The sequence below is a fragment of the Strix uralensis genome, chromosome 23 (assembly GCF_047716275.1).
Source record: "Strix uralensis isolate ZFMK-TIS-50842 chromosome 23, bStrUra1, whole genome shotgun sequence".
Taxonomy (NCBI): Eukaryota; Metazoa; Chordata; class Aves; order Strigiformes; family Strigidae; genus Strix; species Strix uralensis.
Window position 1 is genome coordinate 2,728,979 of NC_133994.1, and position 21,946 is coordinate 2,750,924.

Sequence of the window (21,946 nt, forward strand, 5' to 3'; positions counted from 1 at the left end):
CCCAGCGAGTACGCAAAGCTAACTGTTTCACCCAGCCTGGCACCCGGTTGGCCACAAGCCACCCTCCGATCCTGGCCCCTCCACATAAGCCGGCTTCTCAGGAAAGATAAACCAGAACCTTCTCCACTTCTCCAAAGCCTCAGACTCCCACGGAGCTGAGCCTGCCACAGGGGGCAAAGCTTGCCAAAAACATACCTGGCACATACAGGCATCTGCTTCCCTTCCGTTATCTCTTGCTCCTGGGGCTCCACTGACCATCTTGTTTCTTCTCTGTTGTGGTGCAGCAATTCCCTTCTTCTTACTAGGAAAACGAAAGGGTCAAAATGGTGCTTAACAGCTCAACTCTTGCTCCTCAAAAGCAATCACAGCAGGAATAGGGAAATGAAAGAATATACTCCCAACCCAAACGCTTGGTTTACAAACCATTTCTGTAGTTCTTAAGCAGGTATATCATGTTGTGCAAAATTCCATCTCTAATTTGGCCACAAAAGGAATTTCAGATATGAAAATAAGATCAGGAGATCTTGAAATGAAACTTGCATTTCAAAAAAATCAAAACATAAAATTGAGAGGGGCTCTTCTTTCCCTACAAAAATCTCTTTTCATTAGCCAGAAAAAAAAAAAAAATTAAAAAAAAAAACCAATCTCCATTTTCTGCAACAGCTGCACAGCTTGGAAGTTGAAGACTGCAGTTTTCCTACAATTTTTTTCCTTTAGGGAGAATAATCACTTGGAAGCCTCTCTTCATTTAGTATCCAAAGAAATTATTTAAAAATATAAAGCAGATGCTCCCTGTTGTTTTTTCCTGAACAAACTGATACCGTAGGCGCAAGAGATGAGAATAACGCAACAGATACCGAACAGTTTGCCCCCTCTGTCCCCTCCTCCCCAAGTGCCAGCACACATATACATTTAACACACATGATGAAGTATCAATCGGTTTTACCTTTAGTAAACTGCTTTTGGATTTGACATAGAGGCTTGTGAAAGAACTATATTTTATAAACCCACTTAGTATGGGGTTGGAGTAATATATAGTCTAAAAATTATTGAATTGCACCAAATAGTGGTTAAAGCAGCTCTTACATTATGAAGATGGTTCAGTATTGTACTTTTTCAAAATAGCCTTTGCACAGTACTTTTCTATTGCTGCCCTACCACAATACAGCAAACATTTGGGGGAAATGTCTGTTTATTCCGAAGGAATTTACACGAACTTCTAGGAAATAAGTAAATGAGTATCTGCACCTCTGATTTTTACCAAAGCCAATTCTGACATTCAGCTTTAGGTTATTTGGGTGTTAAATCTAACCCAGCCAAATAATTTAAATTTGATCCATTTTCATAGCTCAAAAAAAATCCACTGAACCTGTAACAACCTCAAGTGAATATTTTGACAAATATTATTTACAGGAGTCAGAGGTCGTGACATAAGACTTTCTCACAGCACCAAGGGATTATAGAGAAGTAATAAATATTCCTGTAACTACCATATATTCCACAGAGTTAAAAATTTCCTTAAAAGATTTGCCACCTCTTTGCTAATGAACAAAGATAGTAGAAGAACACAATATATTTGTTTGGTTTAAATATTGCTTGCAATATGTAACAAACAGTATGCTTGTGTATAATCGTGTTATTAAAGATATACACCACACACACACAAACACGTCTGTATACACACACACACACACGGCACACCAGCCCTACAGGCTGCCACTTCCACCAACAGTTACTTTACAGGATGGACTCAGTGGATAAGGTTTCTTCAGTCAGACAGTTGGAAGACACAATACAGCCAGATCCATATTTCAGCTACTGTTTGTACATTCATTTTAATGGTCAGGAAAATATATATTTTATTTTATTAAGTTCTGCTGCAAAACAAAAGAAACAAAAATGAAATCCCTTTTTCTCACGTCTTAGTTATTACTATTTATTTTCTTTACACTTTGTTTGGAGTATTTAACACCTGCCTTTGGCATTATGGATAGAAAGCTCAGGAGTCTCTGAACACACGTTGTGCCAAAAAAAAAAATATGGAAGAAGAGTGTCACTTAGAGTTTGAAATATTTGTTGTAACAACATATTTTCTCCAATCAGTGTTCACTACTTTATCTCTAAGGCACACGCTCTGTCTTTAGGATCTCGTGACATCCAGATTTGCCTCTGCCAGTCCCAAGTTCCTGTTGAGCCCGTAAGTACGAGTTCAGCGAGCTGTCTTAGGACACTACCTCCCTACCCCTGACAGGCATCTGGGGAAGCTGACGCCTTGCCCGAGCTCCTCCGGTATCTCCTCCTGTGAAGTGCAAGCGTGTGCTTCGCCACTGCCTGCTGAGGTGGAAGGTACATCCTCCTACAGCACCTCCTGCCAGAGCAAGGCAGGGCTGCAGACCTGGCGCTGCGGGGCCCTAGACATGATGCAGCCACCGGAGTCAGCGTGAGCACCTGCGAAGGAAGCCTGTTCGTCTCTGGTCTGAACGTCTCGTGTGCCTTCAGGGGACAGGGCAGCGCTCTCTTTACGTCAGGTCTTTCCAGTGGATCAGCAGCACAGGGAGAGGGGGCTGCCTGCCCTCAAGCACCGCTCCTCGGCCTTAGGACACCGTAGGTAGAGGGGACTCCCTCCACCTCCACCCAAGTCACAGCAGTTATTTCCTTCCCTCTCTTTCAGGATGGCTTTGCAGGTAGCCAAACACACCAGCCTGACTAGCGCTTCTCATCTAAAATGCAAACAAAAAGGAAGTAAAGGAGGGAGGTGGGAATGGGAAGGGAAGCAAGCATATCCTTAGACAAAGATCTGAATCCTCTCCCGGATAGCCTGCCGGCAGATGGGGCAGACAGTAAGGGCTGTGCTGCAGTCTGGGCAAGAGCCATGTCCACACTGGAAGACCAGTTTGATTTGGTCATCGATGCAAATAGGGCAGGTGATGCGCTCTTCCATCTGCCGGTAGCGGTTCTGCAGCTCCTCCATGAGCTTCCTCTGATCTGTGGATTCAGAGCTTGGGCTGCACTCCACCTCGGTGCTGTCTGCAGGGGTGGAGAGCAGGAAGAGGGTTAGTCACTACTGTGCTCGGCCTCACGCAGTGTCTCTTTAATTAGACTCTGCCCCTCACGAGTAGCAATCGGTTCAGACTAAACTCTCTTCACTGAGCCTTATCCAGGGATTCCTCAAATAAAAAGCCTGAGATGATGCTTTTTACAGACTGGCCAGTGTTGCTTTCCTCCATTTAGTTGCTCAGCTGGTTTGTGTGTGCGTGGTTGGTTGGTTGGGGTTTTTTTTAAGGGAAACCAAACATTGTCTGAAATGTCCTGCCTTGGTGTTGTGGAAGATGCTGCTGCTACCTTCAAGTAAAAACATTCAAAGCTGCTTGTGATGGTCTGCCATGCTAGTCCGGGAATCCTTACAGTGCTGAGTACTATGTTCTCTCAACCTCCTGTTCACATTTGGGATTCAAATTTCTGGTTAAGTCTTTCAGGACATACATGGTAAAACAAGAAGAAACCATTTGACATCACTCACCTTGACTTTTGCATATACAAATAGAGTCATTTGGTCAACTCTATGGAAGAACCTTAAATCCCACGCAACTACCAGCTTAAGTTAATAGACTTCTCCTGATTTCAGCTTAATACAGCCCACTGTTCATCTTCTGCTCCTCAATCTTTGATTAGGTAGCTTTGCACTTCAATATACATGTCCCTTTCCCCAACATTCTGGAATTAGTTGCACTTCAGTGGTGCAAGAATTGATTTCAAATCCATAAAGGTGAAGCAAGTTTTGGGACAGGGAGTTTGCTAAAGGCAAGCACTGAAGACATCATTGATAGGGAAAGTCCTGCTGATATTTTCAGAGACCTTGATGTTCCTTCACCAGCGGAGATCTGCATGCAAATGTCTCATTTGGAATTCTCATCACTATTTTGTGGCCAGTCTGTAGCAAAGATAAATGCTCCTGACTACTGCCAGGTAAACCTGCTATTTTTTTGCATTATGGAGTTCCAAAGAGGGTTTCTGTCTTTGCCAGTTATGTATGTCCAATCCCACGTGACAGATTCTTGGTTCCCCTACACTTTTGTCCAGGCATCAAGTCACAAAACCATAGCCTGACTCCAACAAAGGAGTCTACAATACCACGAGCAGCAGGACACACAATTCATTTTCATGTGCACTTGCCCTAAGAGTGATGTCAGCTAGAGACACATCAACTCTCACATCTGCTACGGGAAAAGCGTCAGTGGGCAACCTGCAACAATTTTATGGCAAGTGCAAACCTGCTTCTGGCTTGCTGAGGTGCCTAACATTGCTCGTGCTGGACACTGAGTAATGACAGAAGACAATCTGTTTAAACCAGGCTAAAGAGCTTCATTGAAACAATCCAGCTCAATGATTCCTGGATAGCTGGCTAATGCCAGCCCTGCACAGGCACTGTAATTTCAGCCACGGGAGAAGCAAGGCTTTCACAAGACATAATTTCTCTTTTCTCACCAATTTTCAGTGTTCAATCACCACCTGAGAAAACAGTACACAGAGACGTGAAGAACCTGGTGTTTGCTTTCAATACATAAAATAAGCCAGGCACAGAACAAGCTTCCTCAAATGCCCTGTCTTGTCTATGCAGCTTGAGCTTGGCCTATGACACCTGAATCTACCTTTTACTCTCTAAAGGTGGTCAATGCAAGAGGCACACACACACCCAAAACACCCCCCCCAAAAAAAAAAAAAAATCAACTCCCTTCCTTCTGTTTATTTCACTGAAAATCATTGCTGCTGCTCAAACTAACACTGCACTGAACAGTAGGACTGCAAACATACCTTGTTTCAGTTTTTTGGTTATTGTCACTTGACATTTGATGCACTTCTTCATTCTCCTGGAGCATTCTACAATGAATAATACAAGAAAGGATTACAATTAAGCCCAGTGATGCCAGAATCAAGAGGAAGACAACAGACTGAAGAACATCAGCTTTGAACAACCTGAGACCTGCCTGGATGATTAAGAGATTGTTCCTGCACAGAAATGAGGACACTACCTTCTTTCTAAGCTACATCCCCATCTCCTGGTTTAGTCTTCCCTACGCCAGTAACAAATACAACAGCTTCACGTCCTCAGTGCTGTGTGCTACTGGAACTGCTGCACTGTGGCTCAAAACAGCCCTTTGCTCTGAGGGGAAAGGATGCAGCTCTGGCACACAGTCCTTACCAAATTCCCTGTGGTCAGATTGTGAGTGCCTCGCAAGATAACAAACTTGCTGACACGTCTGAGCAGGCTGCCATTAAAACAACTGAAATGCAAACCAGTAACAAAAGCCAAAGAGGGAAATCCTTCTCAAGAGGGTTTTGAGGGATAAAGCACTGCCAGCTAGAACATCTGGCTTTCCTCCTGAATTATCCAGAGCATCTATAACCACCAGCAAAGCTGCCTGGGGTCCCACTCAGCAGGTAGTCAGAACACTCTGTGCTTCTCATAGAGAGCTTTGGACATCTTCGATAAGATGGCGGTGCTGAAGTCATGCTGGGGTTGTTTCAGGACCCAAACAGCACAATAGCTTTGTGTCTAAACTGAGCTTGAGTTATGAGAGTCCAGCTAGGGAAGCTATGTGGTAGAACAGAAAAAATTTTTTTAAAAGAAGTAAAAAAACCCCAGACTGCACTTACCTTCACACACAATACTGTGCTGGCACGGGAAGAAATGGATGAGCAAGGCCAGCTCTGAGCAGACCAGGCACTCTGTGGGGACTGCCACACTCGAGACACTAAGGTTGGTCATTGTGTTGGGGGTGGTGTGCACACGGCGAAGGCTGCAGGTGATGGCTGAGCTGTCTGAAGAAACCTGCTGTTCCCTGCAACCATGAACATGCGATAAAATTTGAGCCACAGAGTCCAGGTAACATTGTACTGATCCCTGGCAAGCACTCCATGTGGAGGCAGAGCAGCAGATGCTCAGGCAGCATAAACTTGTGAACCTAGTGGGACCAGCTCAGCATCTACCAGCTGGGATTCTGACTGGATCTATCTAAAAAGAAAGTGAAAGAGCAGGGATGACTAATATTTAACACAAGTTGAAACTGCTCTTTTGGAGGGCGACAGTAATGTATTGATGGTACAATCACATGCTGGGAGGAATCAGCTTTTAGGAGCTATTTAAGAAGTGAGGCCCTAAGGATCCTCTGTATTTGTATGTTCCTGAAAAGTGCCTGGGGTGGATGTCTGTGAGTTTGCTGCTTACATAATACAGGTTCAGATTCAGACTTCTATCCTGGAATTATGAGCCCCAAATCCAAAGCCCTCAGCATTCAATCCATCCATTCCTTTTCCCACCAAATGGACATCTGCCAGCTAGACCTACTACCTAAACTGCAAGACTGATTAATGATTGAACAGAAGGGACAAGGATGGTCATTCACTAGCAAATGTCTTCAGTACTGCCACAAAATCCCTGGCCCACCAGGAGTATTGTGAAGGGGTGCTTTTTGGTCTTTTGATACAAAGTCAGTACGTTTCTGGGAGGAAACTGCTATTTAGCTGCCTACCAAAGTGGCAGCAGCTTCATTATAAATATATATAAACCCCAGATATTCTTCCTCTTCCAGACCTATTCATTTCAGTCAGACTAACCAAGCAGTTCAGAAGGTACATCTAACCACCCTGTCCCAACGGCTCCTGTGCGCGATGCTGGGACCCACCGTGGTGTACATGGCCTATGATCTAACCCTGCAGACACCCCCCCAAATCCTCCAGTCAAACCTCAACACAGAGCCTGAAACCAGTACACTGTTATGAGAAACGTCAGTCTGAAAGAACTGGCATTCTTTAAGCAAAAAAAAAATTAATCCAACATATACTCCACTGACAAAATTCCTATGGAAGATGTTTAAAGGGACACGTTTCACCTGTTACTGACACTGCACCAGGAGCACGGGCAATTACAGCAGCTGCTGCATGGTTCCTCCTCCAGCAGTAACATGACTGTGGGTCTGTGCCCTCAGATCAAACAGAACTCTGCTTTCATGGTTGCAAAGTCAAAATCCAAACAAACATTTCTCAGAACCTGAGATAAAGCCATCTTTGACTTGTTACTTTCCCTTGGCTTTTTCTCAGCCGTTTCTCTTATCAGTTGAAAAACAAGCATTTATCTAACTCTGGAATAAATTCTGCGGGTTCTGGTGCCCACCCTTTTGTTGCACTTCCTCTTTGTTTAGACTTTAAATAACTGCAGAATCCAAGGAAAGTAAAACAGAACCCAGAATTACTCTGCAAGAGAGAAGTCGCTCTTGGCTTCAGTGGCCAGTCTTCTCAGACTGCCTCAGGGCTCTCTAAGTCAAGAGGCCAAGTTTGCACCAAGGAGTAATAATCTGCTCTTCCTGACTCTTCCAAATGGCAGTATGCACCCTTAAATAATCCCTCCAGAAATGCAGGGTCAGCAACCAGCTTCAGATGAAGCAGGAGGTGCTTAGACTGACATCCAAAGTGTTTCAAAGATGCTTCAGCTCTCCTGGAACAACAGTGGCCTGCAGTGACACCACAGTGCTGCGGGAGCACTCTGCATTTTGCAAGGAAGGACACTGTAGCTAGTTTCCAGAGGACTTGGTTTACCTGAATTTCTGTGAGAAGTCTTTGACGATCTGGACAATCCTTCCATCTGTAATGAGGTCTAACGGAGACTTTCCCCGATGGTTTGCATAATTAATATCTGCTCCTTCTTGTGCTAAGTAACATGCAATTGCAGTTCCAACATTCAGCTCTACATTTCCAAGAAAGCCAGAAGCCTGCAGCTAAAAGATGTTGAGAAACACTCTCTGTTAATAGAGAAGGTTTCTGTTACGTGCCTTTGATCTGTATCAAATTCTAAACAAAGTCTTAATCCTTGTACTTAAAATTTGAAAGTGCAATTTAGCTTTTTTTTTTTTTGAAAACACAAAAAGATCCTTCAGCATGTAAATAGCAGATTCAAATCTTGCAATCCAGGAACAACAGTGCATAAGACTGGTCCTAACTGGTGCTAATCATTACTAATCATAGTAATAGGCATTAAGTTCTTCAGGTAGTGAAAAGGAAGTACACTGAACACACCACAGTACATACCAGTTGATGAACAGCTGGTGTATGGAGCCCTAAGTGACAGCTATTTAAATTATCCAAACTAATTTGAAGCCAGCAAAAACATTTTCCACTGACTTAGAAGACCAGGGCAGGTAGATCAGGGCAAGTAAAATTAGACATGAAGAAGTCTACAGCATCTAGATATAACGTTAATGTAAATAGCATTGGGAATGACAGGCACAGATCCCTCATGTTGCTCTAAGACTTCCTGCACCCCAGACTAGCTATTGGCTGTCCCTGGCACAAGCTAAGGCCCAACAGCTAGCAAAGCTGTTACGCGGGGAGATGATAAAACCCACCCTTGCTGCTGACCCTCTGCTCAAATTTGCAGGCAGAGAAATTCAGAAGAAAGAAGCACTCGCTGAGCTGGTGTGGGCTGTCTCTGTGGAACATCAGTGGCTGAACAAGCCTGAGGACCTGAGGCTGGAGCATCTTTAGCCACACAGGTGAGCCATCAACTCATGCTGTCAACACTGGTAGCTCAGTACCGAGCAGAACACAATAGCAAAGCACTAGGCTTTTTCAAGGTAGAAAGGAGGAATGGGTGGTTTGGCACACAGCATGCAGCCCTTCAGAATGGTGGTTTAATTTATTCTGATCATTTCAAATTACAATAAAAAAAATCTATGCCAGATTTTCCAGTGTAGTACAATGGAATCATTCTCACTCCATCCATAAAATACAGCCAATGTTTGCACTCTCGCTTTGCACTGCAAGTCTGGTGTGTGCACATGTTGGCATTTACATGGATGGCAGAACACTTTAAAGGGCTAATTTATTATCTTTGCCAAAAAGCCAGACTAAGCATCCAGTCCTTGGCATCTCGTGCACTGATTTCTAGATCTAAGGCCTTTCAGGAAAGGCTTTATATAACGGTGAAATCCACTTCAGGCTCTGTAACAACATAGCCTTTATGCTTTAGCCTGATATGTCTCACCTCTCACATTCTGCTCTACATCTGCAGATAACTGGGGTGTTTGTGGTTAGCTATCCTCATATTTTCCATGCCATCAGACAGAAATGAATCACTGTGGTTCTGGGGCATGAATTAAACCCAAGACTCTTGGCTCTGTAACTGGATTCATGACCTTTCCCATGTCAAGAAAGAAGCGCACAATGCTAGTAAAAATATCAGGGGAGACAGTATGAATTGTTGTCTGACTATGTGAAGTTTCATGCTATAAATTCAAGCATGGCCTCAGAGAATCTATTCTTGCTTTCCCACAAGCAAGAAGGCTTGTTTCCACTCTCCCCATCTGCACTGGCTTTACACAATTTCCCTGCCTTCCTTTGGCCCCTTGGATCCCACTATCTCCTGTCATTCTAACATCAAGCATTTTCCTGCCCTTGGTGCGGGAATTTCTCCAACTCTCAACTCACCTTGGAAAAGATGGTCAACCCCATCTCCCCTTCCCGCTTCTCCATCATGACGGACATTAGCTGCTGCCGTTCCAAGGCAATGTGCATGGCTGTGTCTCCGTCCTCATCTTCGGCGTTGACATCACTGCCCTCGCTGACCAGCAGTTGCACCATCCCTACGTGTCCCTGGATGACAGCCAGGTGCAGCGGCGTCTGGTTACGGTTGTTCTTGAGGTTGACATCACAGCGGCCCTGGAAGAGAAGAATTGCATCAGAGCGAGCTGTGGCTGCTGTGTTTGGCCGAAGCAGAGTGCTGCAGCTGTGGTGCCTCTTGAGGCCCCAGCTCTCGAGTCCATCTTTGTCAGGTCAGCAGTACAGAAATCTCCAAGAGACCTACATGATCCAGCCCTCTGTATCTTAGCCATGTGGCCCACACACCTCAAATATCAAGAATGAGAGGATCGGAAGCCAAGTGCCCAACCAACACACAGGTAACATTTCCCTGGTGGGGATTTGAATACGACAACTCATCACTTCCCTGACACAAACAAATCCTGGAACTACTCCAAGCAAACAGTCATAGACTAGCTCCTCTAAAGCAATGTTGATTCCTTGCTGGCTGTTGTGCTTTGATTTCCCCTCTTCAAAGCAAAGAGGAGAAAAACCTGTTCAAATCTGAATCATTCTGCCCCTCTGCCAAACCTGCAGGGTTAGAGACAGAGAGCCTTTAAAGCTACGGCTGTGCTACCACAGTGATTATGCCAGAAATACAGCAATCACAGTACTAAGTAGTCAGTGCTCCCAGACATCGCTCCTCTACAGCACTCATCTGTAAATCCATTAAAGCCTTGTTGTAGTGGTTTGGATCCCCTTGTAAAGATGGAGACAGGCACCAAACCCCTGAGAAGAAGAAACAAAACCCAGGAGTGCTGACATGTAGTTGTCACCTTCATTGCCACTATCACCTGAAAGCAAAGACAGAGCCTAGCTCTGACTCCACAAAAATCAACAGCAAAGTGCCAGTTAGGTCACCATCCTTCAGTCTGTCATTTGTATTGCTAAAGAATGCTGCTCACCAGGGGCAGGGCTAGCACTTACTTATGACTGAAGATAAATAACCTGGAATAAACATGTTCAAATATTTCGTTCTGCGGTCAAACAAAATATGTGCCTTCAGATATTCTTTCATGAAAATGAAGACTGAGAAACCCACCACATAACAACCACTAGCTGAGGAGCTTCAGCGTACACCTGGAGTGAGGGAAACCGAGCTCTGACCTGTATCTGTGAGGTAGGGAAGGTTCTGAATACAGATCTACACACTCTTTAATGAGCAGGTTACCAACTATTCTGAAGTCTTTTCCCTTCATACTCATCACTTCACTGAACATTGCCCAACAAGCTCATTTCAACCCACTTTGTTCTAGCCTGCAAGATACCCTTCTCCTCTACTGCCAGGCCAAAGGAAAGTACCCCCAAGAATGCTGACTCCTGTTTTCAAAGTCTGGCAAACAATGCCAGCTCTTCAAAGAGACAGAGACATTCCTGAGAGTCCCAGCATTAACTCAATAGTGCTTGGGAAATGTGGAGGTTTGGGAGTGGGACAGATGAGAGTTTTTAGTAGTGATGGTGATTTTGTTTTGTTTCTCACCTCTTTGATGAGAATTTCTGCGACTTCTTTGTGATTATTGAGAGCAGCAAGGTGCAGGGCAGTGAAGCCGTCTTCCTTTTTGGAGTCAACCAGCTGCCGAGCTCTTGCTAGAATCTTCTTTATGGCTCTAGAGTGTTGGAGGTTAACAGAGATGGAAGAGTTACTTTACTGGGAAGGAAAACAATCCAGAAGAGACAGGCCTGCCTCTTCTACTCAGTAGTTATGAATGTTCATGTTTTAACAGGCAGCACCATGAGCTGGCACTTGTGATGCAGAGCACTCCCTCTATCTCACAGATTGAATTACAAGAATAAAACAAAAGTCCTCAGTTATCATTTCATAAAGCAGGGTAAACTCACACTGCTAGGAAAATAATGAGCGGATTTATCCTTGGAAGAATTCCAGAGGCTCTCAGTTAGACACAGTCTTTTCAAGTACTGTTCACTACAGACCACCTCCTGTCCTTCCATGTGTGAACCCAAACATCTAAGGAGACTATCCAGAAGCAGACAGATTTCTAGCCAAGCTAGGGAGGTATGGGAAAGATGGGATGGGATAAGCAGGCAGCAGTTTCCTGTGAATGCATGAAGGAGAGAAGCAACTATACCTAGCCATAGCTAAACCCAAGAAATGTATAACCAACCCTTTCCTTCCTAGCTATCCAGAACTGCATCTGCTACCTTCTTATTGTTAAGGCAGCAAGCACGAGTTAACATCTGTAAAAGCAGTAAAAATTAAACAAGGCCACTTACAGCTTGTTGCCTTTTAGGGCAGAATAGTGGAGCAGGTTGAAGCCTTGACAATTCTGGACAGTGAAGTCTATGTTGGGTACTTCAGTGAGAATCTCAATAAGGACTTTGTAATCTGCAGTGATAGCATAATGCAGGGGGGTGTCTCCCTGGGAATCCTATACAAGGAGACCAAAGCAGAACACAGGTTACCCACCTCAGAGTGTCCACTGGAACAGCTCACCCTGAGGGCCAGTTCAAGACAAGAAGATACACACAGTGTCATCAGGTCACACCAACTCCAGGCCAGACAGCACTGGCATCCATAGCAGTTTGACAGCCTCTCTGAAATCCTTTCTCCAGGGCTGGAAACACCAGCTGCTGAGCAGACACGTGCCAACATTCCCGACTAGCTTTGAGACTGACCCAGCACAGTCCGGTCCCACCATCACAGAAGCACACCCTAAAAATGGGCTGGGACCAATTCACCATCACTGCCCTTCAAGTTCCTAAATGCCAGTCTTCAAAATGTCACCACTCCTCACTGCTGGGAACAGGAGCGTTTCAACAACGCACTTTAGCAGCAGGTCAGCTCTCACTGGAAGCCCAAGTCCAGCACAGCACCGAGTGCTACTGGATCGAGCTGAGCAGACTCACGATGATGAAGGGACAGACCCAAACCTGGAATTTCAGAGTACTGAAGTGTTGTGGTTTAAACCCGGCTGACAGCCAAACACCACGCAACCGCTCGCTCTCCCTCCCCGTCCCGAGGGGTGGGGGAGAGAATTGGAGGAGTAAAGGTAAGGAGACTCATAGGTTGAGATAAAAACAATTTAATAACTAAAACAGAATATACAAATGAGTGATGCACAATGCAATTGCTCACCACCTGCTGACCTGCCCAGCCTGTTCCTGGCTAGTGATCCCAGAGGAGGGAAAATCCTGAAACCGCAGTCCCAGAAGAGAGAGCCAGAGCTTCCCGGCCAACCCTCATCTATATACTGAGCATGACATTATGTGTTATGGAATATCTCACTGGCCAGTTTGGGTCTGGTGCTCTGGCTCTGCTCCCTCCCAGTTTCTTGTGCACCTGCACACTGGCAGGACATGGGAAGTCGAAAAGTCCTTGATTTTTTAGCAACAACTGAAAACATCAGTGTATTATCAACATCCTTCTCACACAAATCCAAACAGAGCACTATTGTAGCTACTAAGAATAAAAACTATCTCTATGCCAGCTGGAACCAGGTCATGAAGTTAGGGGAATACTTCCTCCGAGCAATACACAGTAGCACATTTTAAGAGAATGACCCTCAAATTCTATGAAGCAACAAATGGCATAAGACACAAAGCAGCACCACCCCGCCTCAAAAAACCAAATAAAAACCTAAACACCCTCCAACCCAAATCCCACAAAACCCAAAACTTACTGGGAGGTTGACATCACAGTTGAGCTCGCAGAGGGCCCGCACCACCTCTGTGAATCCTTGACTAACAGCAACATACAACGCTGTGCACTTTGCGTTGTTTAACAGGTCTGCACTGGCTCCTTTAGCAATAAGCACACGGGCAACCTCAGCTTGGTTTCTGATTTAAAGCAAGGAGTAAGACAGATTAGGTTCAGTCCTGTGCAGACAGTAAACGCTTCCTCCATGCAGGGCAACAGAGCTTCTCGGGTTTTGTATCCTCTCAACCTCATTCCATCTCCTCTTAGTATTAAAAAAAAAAAAACCAAATCACAGAACAAAACCTTTATAATTTGCACACTAGAATTTGCTCTCTCTTTGCTTTAAATCAACAGGAATCTCCCACTCTTAACGATAGATTCTTCCCTGGTGACTAACAACACAATTCTACCTTTTATCTTACTCCAGAAAACACATGTGCTTACAGAAACCAACCAAACAAATCCCAACCAACCAAACCACCCCCCCATCCCCCTGAAAAAAGTCTAATCACCAAAACCGCCTTATCACTTGTTCTGATTCCCCCAAAATTTCTAGCATGGAAGCTGACCTAGCTGTGGAAGTTAAATTAGTGCACTGAGAAATGCACCTGTGGCCCTGAAGCTCAAAGGTCGATTTCTAACACGAGCTAAAATCAAAGAAAAGCCTCCATCAGCCACACACCCTTCACACAGACTGCACATTCATATCTAGAAGTATCTTTTTCCAGCCCTTTATGTCTTGTAGCAGAGACAGGAAGAAGATAGATATCCTACCCAAAAGCAGCGTAGTGCAGCGCTGTATCCCCCTCTTCGTCCCTTAGGTTGACAGTGGCATGTGCCTGCAGCAAAATCTTCACAACATCCAGGTGCCCCTGATAAGAGGCAATCTGCAGGGCAGTTCTACCCTGGTTCTTTGCGTCGACCTACAGGAAGGGCAGACAGACACAGCAAACAGCTTGGTTAGGAAAGTCCCTGCCTGGGGTTCAGGCCGCAGCCCTGCTCTACAGCAGGCCTCACAGGATGGAAGTCACTAGCTGCAGAACAGCTGCAGGCTTGGAAACGCTAAGCAGAGCCCGTGCCCCATCAACTCCACTTCACGTACATCAACTACAAGGCTGACCTTCTCCCTTCTTGACTGAATTCTGGGACAAGCGAGTGAACAGAGCTGGAAGCCAGGGCTCTAATTGCAGCTCTGATGACAAATCCCTCTATGCCTGCAAGCAGAATATGTCTTGACATCCCTGCCAACAATTCCTCTCCCAATAGGAAAATGTGTGAGGAGATCAAATTAGCTTTGCATAAGGCTTTGAAGATGCCAAGTCCTCATTGTTCTATGTTGCTCCAGGTACTGGGCACAATGGCTGGACAGTATATCACAGTGTTGAAGTGCTGCAATAAGATTTTTTTGAGAATTAAAGGGACTGAAGAACAAAGAGAAGCTGTATGAAAGGCAAGAGAGAAAAAAAAGGAAAAGCAGCTACTGAAATCAGCAGGAGGCTAAGGAGAAGAGATGAAGGAGCTAGCAAAACTCAGCAGACTGGCAAGGAAAACAAAGGGGTTTTTTCCTTGCAGCTGGTTCTATGCAGCAGTCAGGGCAGCAGGACAGGCAAGACCTCCCTGGATTCACTCAAAATGATGGGCAAGTCATTTAGGCAAGAAGAGGCCACTGTGTTATTCTTCCATTTACACAAGACAGACAATGCTGATAAGCTGGAAGGGCCTTGGCAAGCAATTCCAACTTGCACTACTATGTGAGCCTCAAATCCAGCCTCCTCTTGCTGTATATGACACGAATAGCAATAACTGATTTATTAATATAAATATTAGAATAGAAATAGAATATAGAATGGAAATAGAAATCTAATAAAAATAGCTAATAAAGTAATGGATTCCTGACTCCTGGCACTTTCTTATCTGGGATAAATTCAACAATTGCAGGTATTTGTCTATTCCTCCATCTCCAGAGGCCCCCTTAACTTTGTAAATAAAGAACTATAATAAATACCAGACAACTAACCACTATCAGCTTCACACAGGTTCCTTCAGAATTGATCCTAGTTTTGCTGGTTCATGCATCCAGCTATTCCTGCCAGCCATGCAGACATAGCCTCAACAGAACTTATGTTTTGTTACCAATGGTTTCCAAGGACACTGCTGAAACACTTTGTCCTCTGGTTCTCCTTTTTAACCTGTTTATAAACCCTGTGCCCCTCACTGAAGGAGCCTGAACCTTCAAACAGGCAGCTTGAAAGAGCAGTGATGTGAGTAGATGTGATCCTAACAGTTTAGCACTCTGCAAGCACATGAACTGTACAGCCACAAGTCAAACCCAGTTCCCTGCTCCAGTCAGACGTGAGATAAGACACTGCACAGACACGCACAGCATCAGGATCTGGGCAGCTTTTCTTTTTCCTGATTCCAAGGATACTATTTTGCAAGGTCATCTAAGGACAGACACATTCAGCCAGACACAACCCGTGGCTTTATTTCCCAACAGAGTCTAGATACTCAGACATCTTGCTACTGTTTTCATATAGATAAATACCTCCCCCCCTAATTCTACAGGTGCAGCGTTCATACAGGAAATCTGGGAAAAGCCAGCTTTGGAAACGTGCTGTAAGGGCTTAACTCTAGTTCAGATTTAATGCCACAAACTGGAGCCATGAGATATTCATATTTCACATGCAAATTTAATCCTAAATTGCAACAAAATAATCGTTCAGATGTTAGGAGCTAATACTAGGTCTGAAAAATTTATTATTTTTCTCCCATCCTTTTCCCCACTTGACTACAAAAGTTTTATGACAGTATTTTAAAGAAGAGCAACAAAAAGGAACCATTCAGGATATCTTCAAAACTTGCCTTGTCTGGGTACTTCTGAAGGAGCTCCCGAACTTTAGTCGCATTGTTGAGTGCTGCACAAATGACCAGGCAGCCTGCATGCTCTGACTCTGTCTTCTGGGACAGCAGTTTCTCCAATACAGTAATCAAAGTACCTGGTAGGAATGAGAAACAACCACAGGTTAGGAGGGCCAAAGAGCATGTGTATACGTGCTACCATTGGCACAGTACAGCTGTACAACCGCAGTATGGGCCTGCCGTACCTCTAATACTTTGCTCACACAGAGAGCTTTACAAATTTGTGGCTTACACAGAACTTTGGTTTTACAAGTCTGATGTTTTGAGAACCCAAAAGACATAAGATCACGCTACTGAAGACCAACACAGAAAAATCACTACTAAAAGGCAAATAAACTGAAGAGGAATGCATGGTCTGTCAAGGGCAGGTCTGTCTTCCCTCCCCCATGATCCTGACATCTAAACTATGGCAAGGCTACAAAAAATTTTATGAGTAGATGTGCAAAACGGACAAAATCCCCTCTACACATCGTGTGATCCCAAATTCGATTTTGGACTGGGCAAAATAATCATCGATTTGACAACACTTCCACAGAAGGACCTGGGAATTTTTCACAAGCATTCAAGAATTAGTACCCTCCTACAGGAAATGCAGCAGGACGGAACAGGAAATTGAGACAGATCAAGGCAGAAGCAAACACTGAACCTAGGGCAGTGCTACAGTTCGCATTTCTGAGCCCTGATTGCTGTGTTTTCCCGTTAAGGCCAGCTTTACTTCCCCAGTAAGGCACAGCTTGGTTATTGAGCTCTGTCCAGGGAAGACCAGGCAGCTGGAGTTTAACGCTTTTCCAAAGAGCGTTGCTGTTGTTACACCAGAGCAACCATTTCACAATCCCTGACAGATAAGATATCTCTGTTCTCACTATCTCACTTTTTGATTCCTTTGCATTCTCCGTTGTCATGAGATTTGCTTCCTCATCTCTCTGATAGGCTGTCAGGCAAGCTGGGTTAAACGTCCAGGACTGCCCTCCAACCGACACTCGCAAATCTCCATCCCCATAGACTTTGATCACTTTGCCGATGTGCCCTAGGGTCTGGAACGGAAAGAGAGAAATGATTTTTAAAAGGTAAGATGCAGTATGCTCTGCCTCTCAGAACCAATGCCATGCTTCTAAGAGTGGTTTCGCAGGCGGCACTCCTGCTGTGTGAAAAGAAGCACTGAACAGTGACACACTCGCAGACAGCTCCCACTTCGAGGACACCAGAGGGTTCTCAGCAGTTTCTCTATTACTGGTTTTACATAAGAAGGGTTTCCCAGACACATTACAAATGTCTAGAGAGGAAGGTGGTGAAACAACAAAACGTGATCTGAAGAACCTTGAGAGAACTGATAGAAGTGGGACGAGGAAAGGTTTCCTCTGTGCATTTAACTGCTCCTGGAGGACACCTGTATTCTGCTTTTTAGCCATACTGGTCTGATCAGACCATTTTTCCACTGGGACACTTTCCTGCCTCATTCCAGAGAATTAGGGAGGGCATAAGGGGACTTGTTTACTTTGGTTAGTGAAACCTCTTATCTGACTTACTGGTAGCCAAATCCTTTGTCAGATTCCCCATCTACCCACTTTGCTTTGGGTGCTGCAATAGGATGTGTTACCGATAGCCAACAGCACTAGGCAACATTTATTGTGCAAGGCCTCAGCAGTCCCAGAAAGGTCTGTGCCCTCACTGACCAGCAGAAATACTGGAGGGCAATGCAAGCCCAGGCACTATTACTAATTGCTTGGGAAAACTGAGGAAATTACTGGACTGTCCTGGAACTGGCGCGCACTCACAGGTGCCATTTCATCTGTCCACTCCCCATGACCAGGTTGGAATCGCTTCACTGTTTCCATATCATCTATCACCCGGACAACATCACCAACCCAAAAGGTGTTGAGCTACAAGAAAAAGAAAGTCATAAGCTTTTGGAGGACGAAGCCAGAAAAAGAAATAGTGATCAGCCCCTCCACCCTACCCCCACCCTCAGAAAACCCAACCAAACAAGCCCATTGACTCAAAAAACAAGGTATTACAAACAGTACGACTACCAAGAAATCTGTAATCACTGCACTGCAAAGTAAACATAGTTCAAGGGCTGGGGTATTTCTGTTTTAAGCCAAGTGCACATTTAAGTAGGGAAATAACTTGGGACAGAACATTTTTCTTCTTTCCTTTCTTCTTCAAACCATTTATAATTAATACCAGTATAAAGTACATCCAGAGCTTTCCTTGGTCCATCTCCTCACTATACCTGACTTGGCACTGGAGATTTTAATTCACTTTAATAGAGGAAGTTAAATCTGTTTGTTATTTAAACTAGAAAAGGGAAACCAGAGTTTATCCTGTACTGGTAATTTGGCAGATGCTCCCTCTGCTCACTGAGCTAAGGGAGCACTGGCAAAACACACTTTTCAAAGCAAACTAATTCTGCACAAAACAGTCTGACACTGCATTTTCCATTGGTATTGGAGTTTTTACCATTGTGACCTTGTTCAGGTCTTTCAGAATTTTGTAGCAGTTCCTCTATACCTACGAGTCCTGTTTCTAACCATCCACATTTCAAGCCCTCCAGCCTCTGGGGAAGGCCATAGCTATGAGCTTTAGAAATGTAGACACAAAATTAGAAAAGCTGGATTAAAGATTCAGGTCTTCCAGGAGACTCAGAGAGAAGCAAGACAAAGAAAGATGAAAAAAGGGAGAATAACATGAAGACACAAGAACAAGGAAGAAAACAAAATCAAGTGGAAATGATGTGGAAGAAGGTTCATCACTGATGAAAGGTAGCTGCAGAAGGATGAGCTACTGTAGGTCCACTGTTACCACTCTTATCAAAGAAGCTGAAATTAAGAAATGGAATTTACCTTAAGAACTTACAACATTTGAAATGCAAAGGTTCCTCAAACTGGACAGCCTAGTAGCCCAACTCCCACTGTTTGCAACCATCTGTCTTAGCTCTGATGGCCTGCAGGAATTTCTGCCTAGAATTACCGCTTTTAGAACAGCTTGGCACTTGAGACACATTGTGTGCTAACACAGCAGGCTAAATTGACAGCTGTTCCCTGCACCATCTCTAGTTCTTGCCAAGTTCACCTACCAGCACCTACCTTAGTCAGAGCTCCAGGATGGAAAGTCCAGCGGGTTTCACTGTTGAACTGGACCCTCACGTCCCCTCTGTCTGTGATTCTGTGCACCGTCCCTGTCTGGCCAATGAACTTTTGATGGGGGGAAAAAAAAAAAGTAGGGGAAACCCCCTAAATAAATCACATTGCTTAATAGTGGGGAAAGCAGGCATCCAACGCATGGCTAAATTACACACCACTTCCAATTCACAGACTAACAGTGCTCCCAAACGTGCTTTAAATGAGATACAGTCTCATTGTTTTTCTCCAAAAGGAGGGAAAAGCTGCTTAAGAAGCTCCTCTAAAGTAGCAGCATATTGGGGGAGGAGGGTGATAGGAATACAAAGTGTGAAAATCCTTGAAAATGCAGCACAAATTGTCCTCCTCTTTCCAAATGACAAAGGTGGGCAGAGATTACAACTTTGTTCTGCAGTATAATACCAGCAAGGCATGCTTGAGATTAAAAAAATAAAAGGGGGAGGCACAGTAGAAGAGACTACATAAAACAAAGTATAGTTGTGTAGTGCAGTGTTTTATATCTGTTGATTCTGGCAGGTCTTGAGCAGCCAATAGTTTTGAAGGAGACAAAAATTACTGATTTCTGAGATGACAGAAGTTACCATTCCTCTGTTTAATATCCCCCTCTACACCTGCATTCACCAATAACAGGAATTCAGAAATGAAGAGGTTTAACAAGCTACACAGCAACATTCAAAAACTATAGCTCTGGGGATGAAGGCTTTAGCTGGAATAAAAATATTCATGGTCCACTGACAGCCTTCTTAAAGTTCATGCCAGAAGATGGTAAGTCCCTGCCTGCCAGGCTAAAAAAAAAAAAACCAAAACACTGAAGGGAGACTGATGCTCAGTGAATAGATTTCCACGTTGAAACTGAAATGACATGGTTTGTCTTGACATTTTAAAGTCTGGTTTCAACAAGACCACTCACCTAAAGGGCAGGTTGGGCTAGGACACACATATAACACATCTTTATAATTTTATAGCACTGCTTCATACCCCAAGGCTTCAGACAGCTGTCTCGGAATCAGACCTGCAGGTTATTCAGGTTATGGACTCAAGTGTAGCAGGCATTTGGGTCACCTGGGGCTATGCACTTCCCTCCCCCTCCAAAAAGCCACTTTTCTACAAGTTACTAATACAGGCTCAGAGACAGGTCTTATTACTGCAGTGGTGAGTATCAAAATGTGATTTTGTCTTGCAGCAAATCTACTGCACAACAGCAGTACTGCCTTCAATATGTGAAGGGCAATATCTGTAGACTATTAAAAGCCAAGAAAGTTGACTTCAGAAACAAAATGCACAGACCTTTTAATTTAAATGGTGACTTTATTCACTTTGCTGTTACCTTTTCACCTGAATGTAAGCCCGCACCAAAGGTTCACAACCCTCTGGAGACCCACTTCCATGAGATTCTATACTACAGTAATGGGTGTCATTTCTTTCTTCACTTTCTCTACTATCTGAGGTTTTTTTAGACAACAGGTGACAACAGGCTGATAGCTCTTCAAACCAAAGACAAGTCAACAGGCTAAGCTCCAAGAATATCATATGGGCTGAGAAATTTTAGCCCTGGCCAGGGATAGAGGCCACTGTTGACAAAATACATAACTTTCATTAGTAGTAATGCACAGTACAAAAGAAACCAAACAGGGAATGGATCCACAATCCAAGGAAAAGATCCACAGCTCGTTTAAACAAACCAGCCATCAGTTTTTTGCACTGGCTTCCAAGACTTTTGAGCAACTCTTCTGACCCATTGTAGACTCTTAGAAATTACGCAGGGCTACACAAGGCAATTCTCATACAACACATTATCTGAGCCTAAAAATAAATCTGACTCCAGCATCCTATCGCTAAAGAATTTGTATTTGTGATTCAGTCAACACAATATAAATGTAGAAGGTAACACAAAGATGTTCTGGTAACTTCCTAGCCAGTGCCTCCTTATGTAGTCTGAGATAGCGACTGCTACATTACCGAGAGAACAGGAGCAGGCAGAAGCATACCTCAGCCATTTTAGGATTCCAGCCACCATGGCCCTCCTGCATCTCCCGCAAGATGTCGATGTCCAGCAGGCATTTCACTTTGTCCCCATGCTGGAACGGATGCCTGTCTGTGCTTTCTTTCCTCTGCAATTCAGCTGGTTTTCCTAAAGAGAAGAATGACACCACCCACACACATGCAGGATGCAATAATGCACTTTGTCCCTCATCTGGCTTTGTAGCAGGAGTTGCAAATTAACATAGGCTTAACTGGGGCAGAAAGGTATAAAACCCTTTTTCTGTTGTGGAGTGTGCCCTACACACTCTATGGGGCAGCACTATGTAGAGAGACCAAGAGAATGTACCTCTAACTAGCTATTGATATGGGTTAAACATCAGGTAGTTCTAAAAAGACACAAGTTTGTCTCTTCCCAGAGAGGGAATGCCTTTGAAAGATGCCTCTCATGTCATGTCAGACATCAGTAGCTGCTGTTCTTAGCAATTCAGTCACCCACAACTGTTCAGCAGACACGCCCACACAGTACTCAAAATTCTCTTCCATAGGCAGTCACATAGCTTGTTTTGTGGAGTGCCTTCCCTCCCAGCCTTCCTGGGTAGCAAGAGGCCATATCCCTGGA

At 44.3% G+C, this 21,946-nt stretch overlaps 1 protein-coding gene across 9 annotated transcripts in view; it reads right to left on the reverse strand.

Annotated features, from left to right (window-relative positions):
• Positions 1-1,809: 1,809 nt before the first annotated feature.
• MIB2 (MIB E3 ubiquitin protein ligase 2) overlaps positions 1,810-21,946 on the reverse strand; it is a 51,031-nt gene continuing 30,894 nt past the window's right edge. For 2 of the 9 annotated variants that reach the window (XM_074893278.1, XM_074893286.1), the window contains 14 exons: positions 21,333-21,475; positions 19,291-19,437; positions 17,950-18,084; positions 17,076-17,238; positions 16,148-16,281; positions 14,060-14,208; positions 13,269-13,425; positions 11,863-12,017; positions 11,111-11,237; positions 9,481-9,711; positions 7,594-7,772; positions 5,656-5,840; positions 4,813-4,878; positions 1,810-3,027 (listed from right to left, as the gene is read on the reverse strand). In XM_074893278.1, coding sequence (XP_074749379.1) covers positions 2,786-3,027; positions 4,813-4,878; positions 5,656-5,840; positions 7,594-7,772; positions 9,481-9,711; positions 11,111-11,237; positions 11,863-12,017; positions 13,269-13,425; positions 14,060-14,208; positions 16,148-16,281; positions 17,076-17,238; positions 17,950-18,084; positions 19,291-19,437; positions 21,333-21,475 — 2,213 coding nt within the window. In that variant the 3' untranslated portion in view covers positions 1,810-2,785. Of the gene's footprint in view, positions 3,028-3,520; positions 4,510-4,812; positions 4,879-5,655; positions 5,841-7,593; positions 7,773-9,480; positions 9,712-11,110; positions 11,238-11,862; positions 12,018-13,268; positions 13,426-14,059; positions 14,209-16,147; positions 16,282-17,075; positions 17,239-17,949; positions 18,085-19,290; positions 19,438-21,332; positions 21,476-21,946 lie in introns of all 9 variants that reach the window. The other 7 variants (XR_012632088.1, XM_074893282.1, XM_074893280.1 and 4 more) reach the window with 7 other exon arrangements.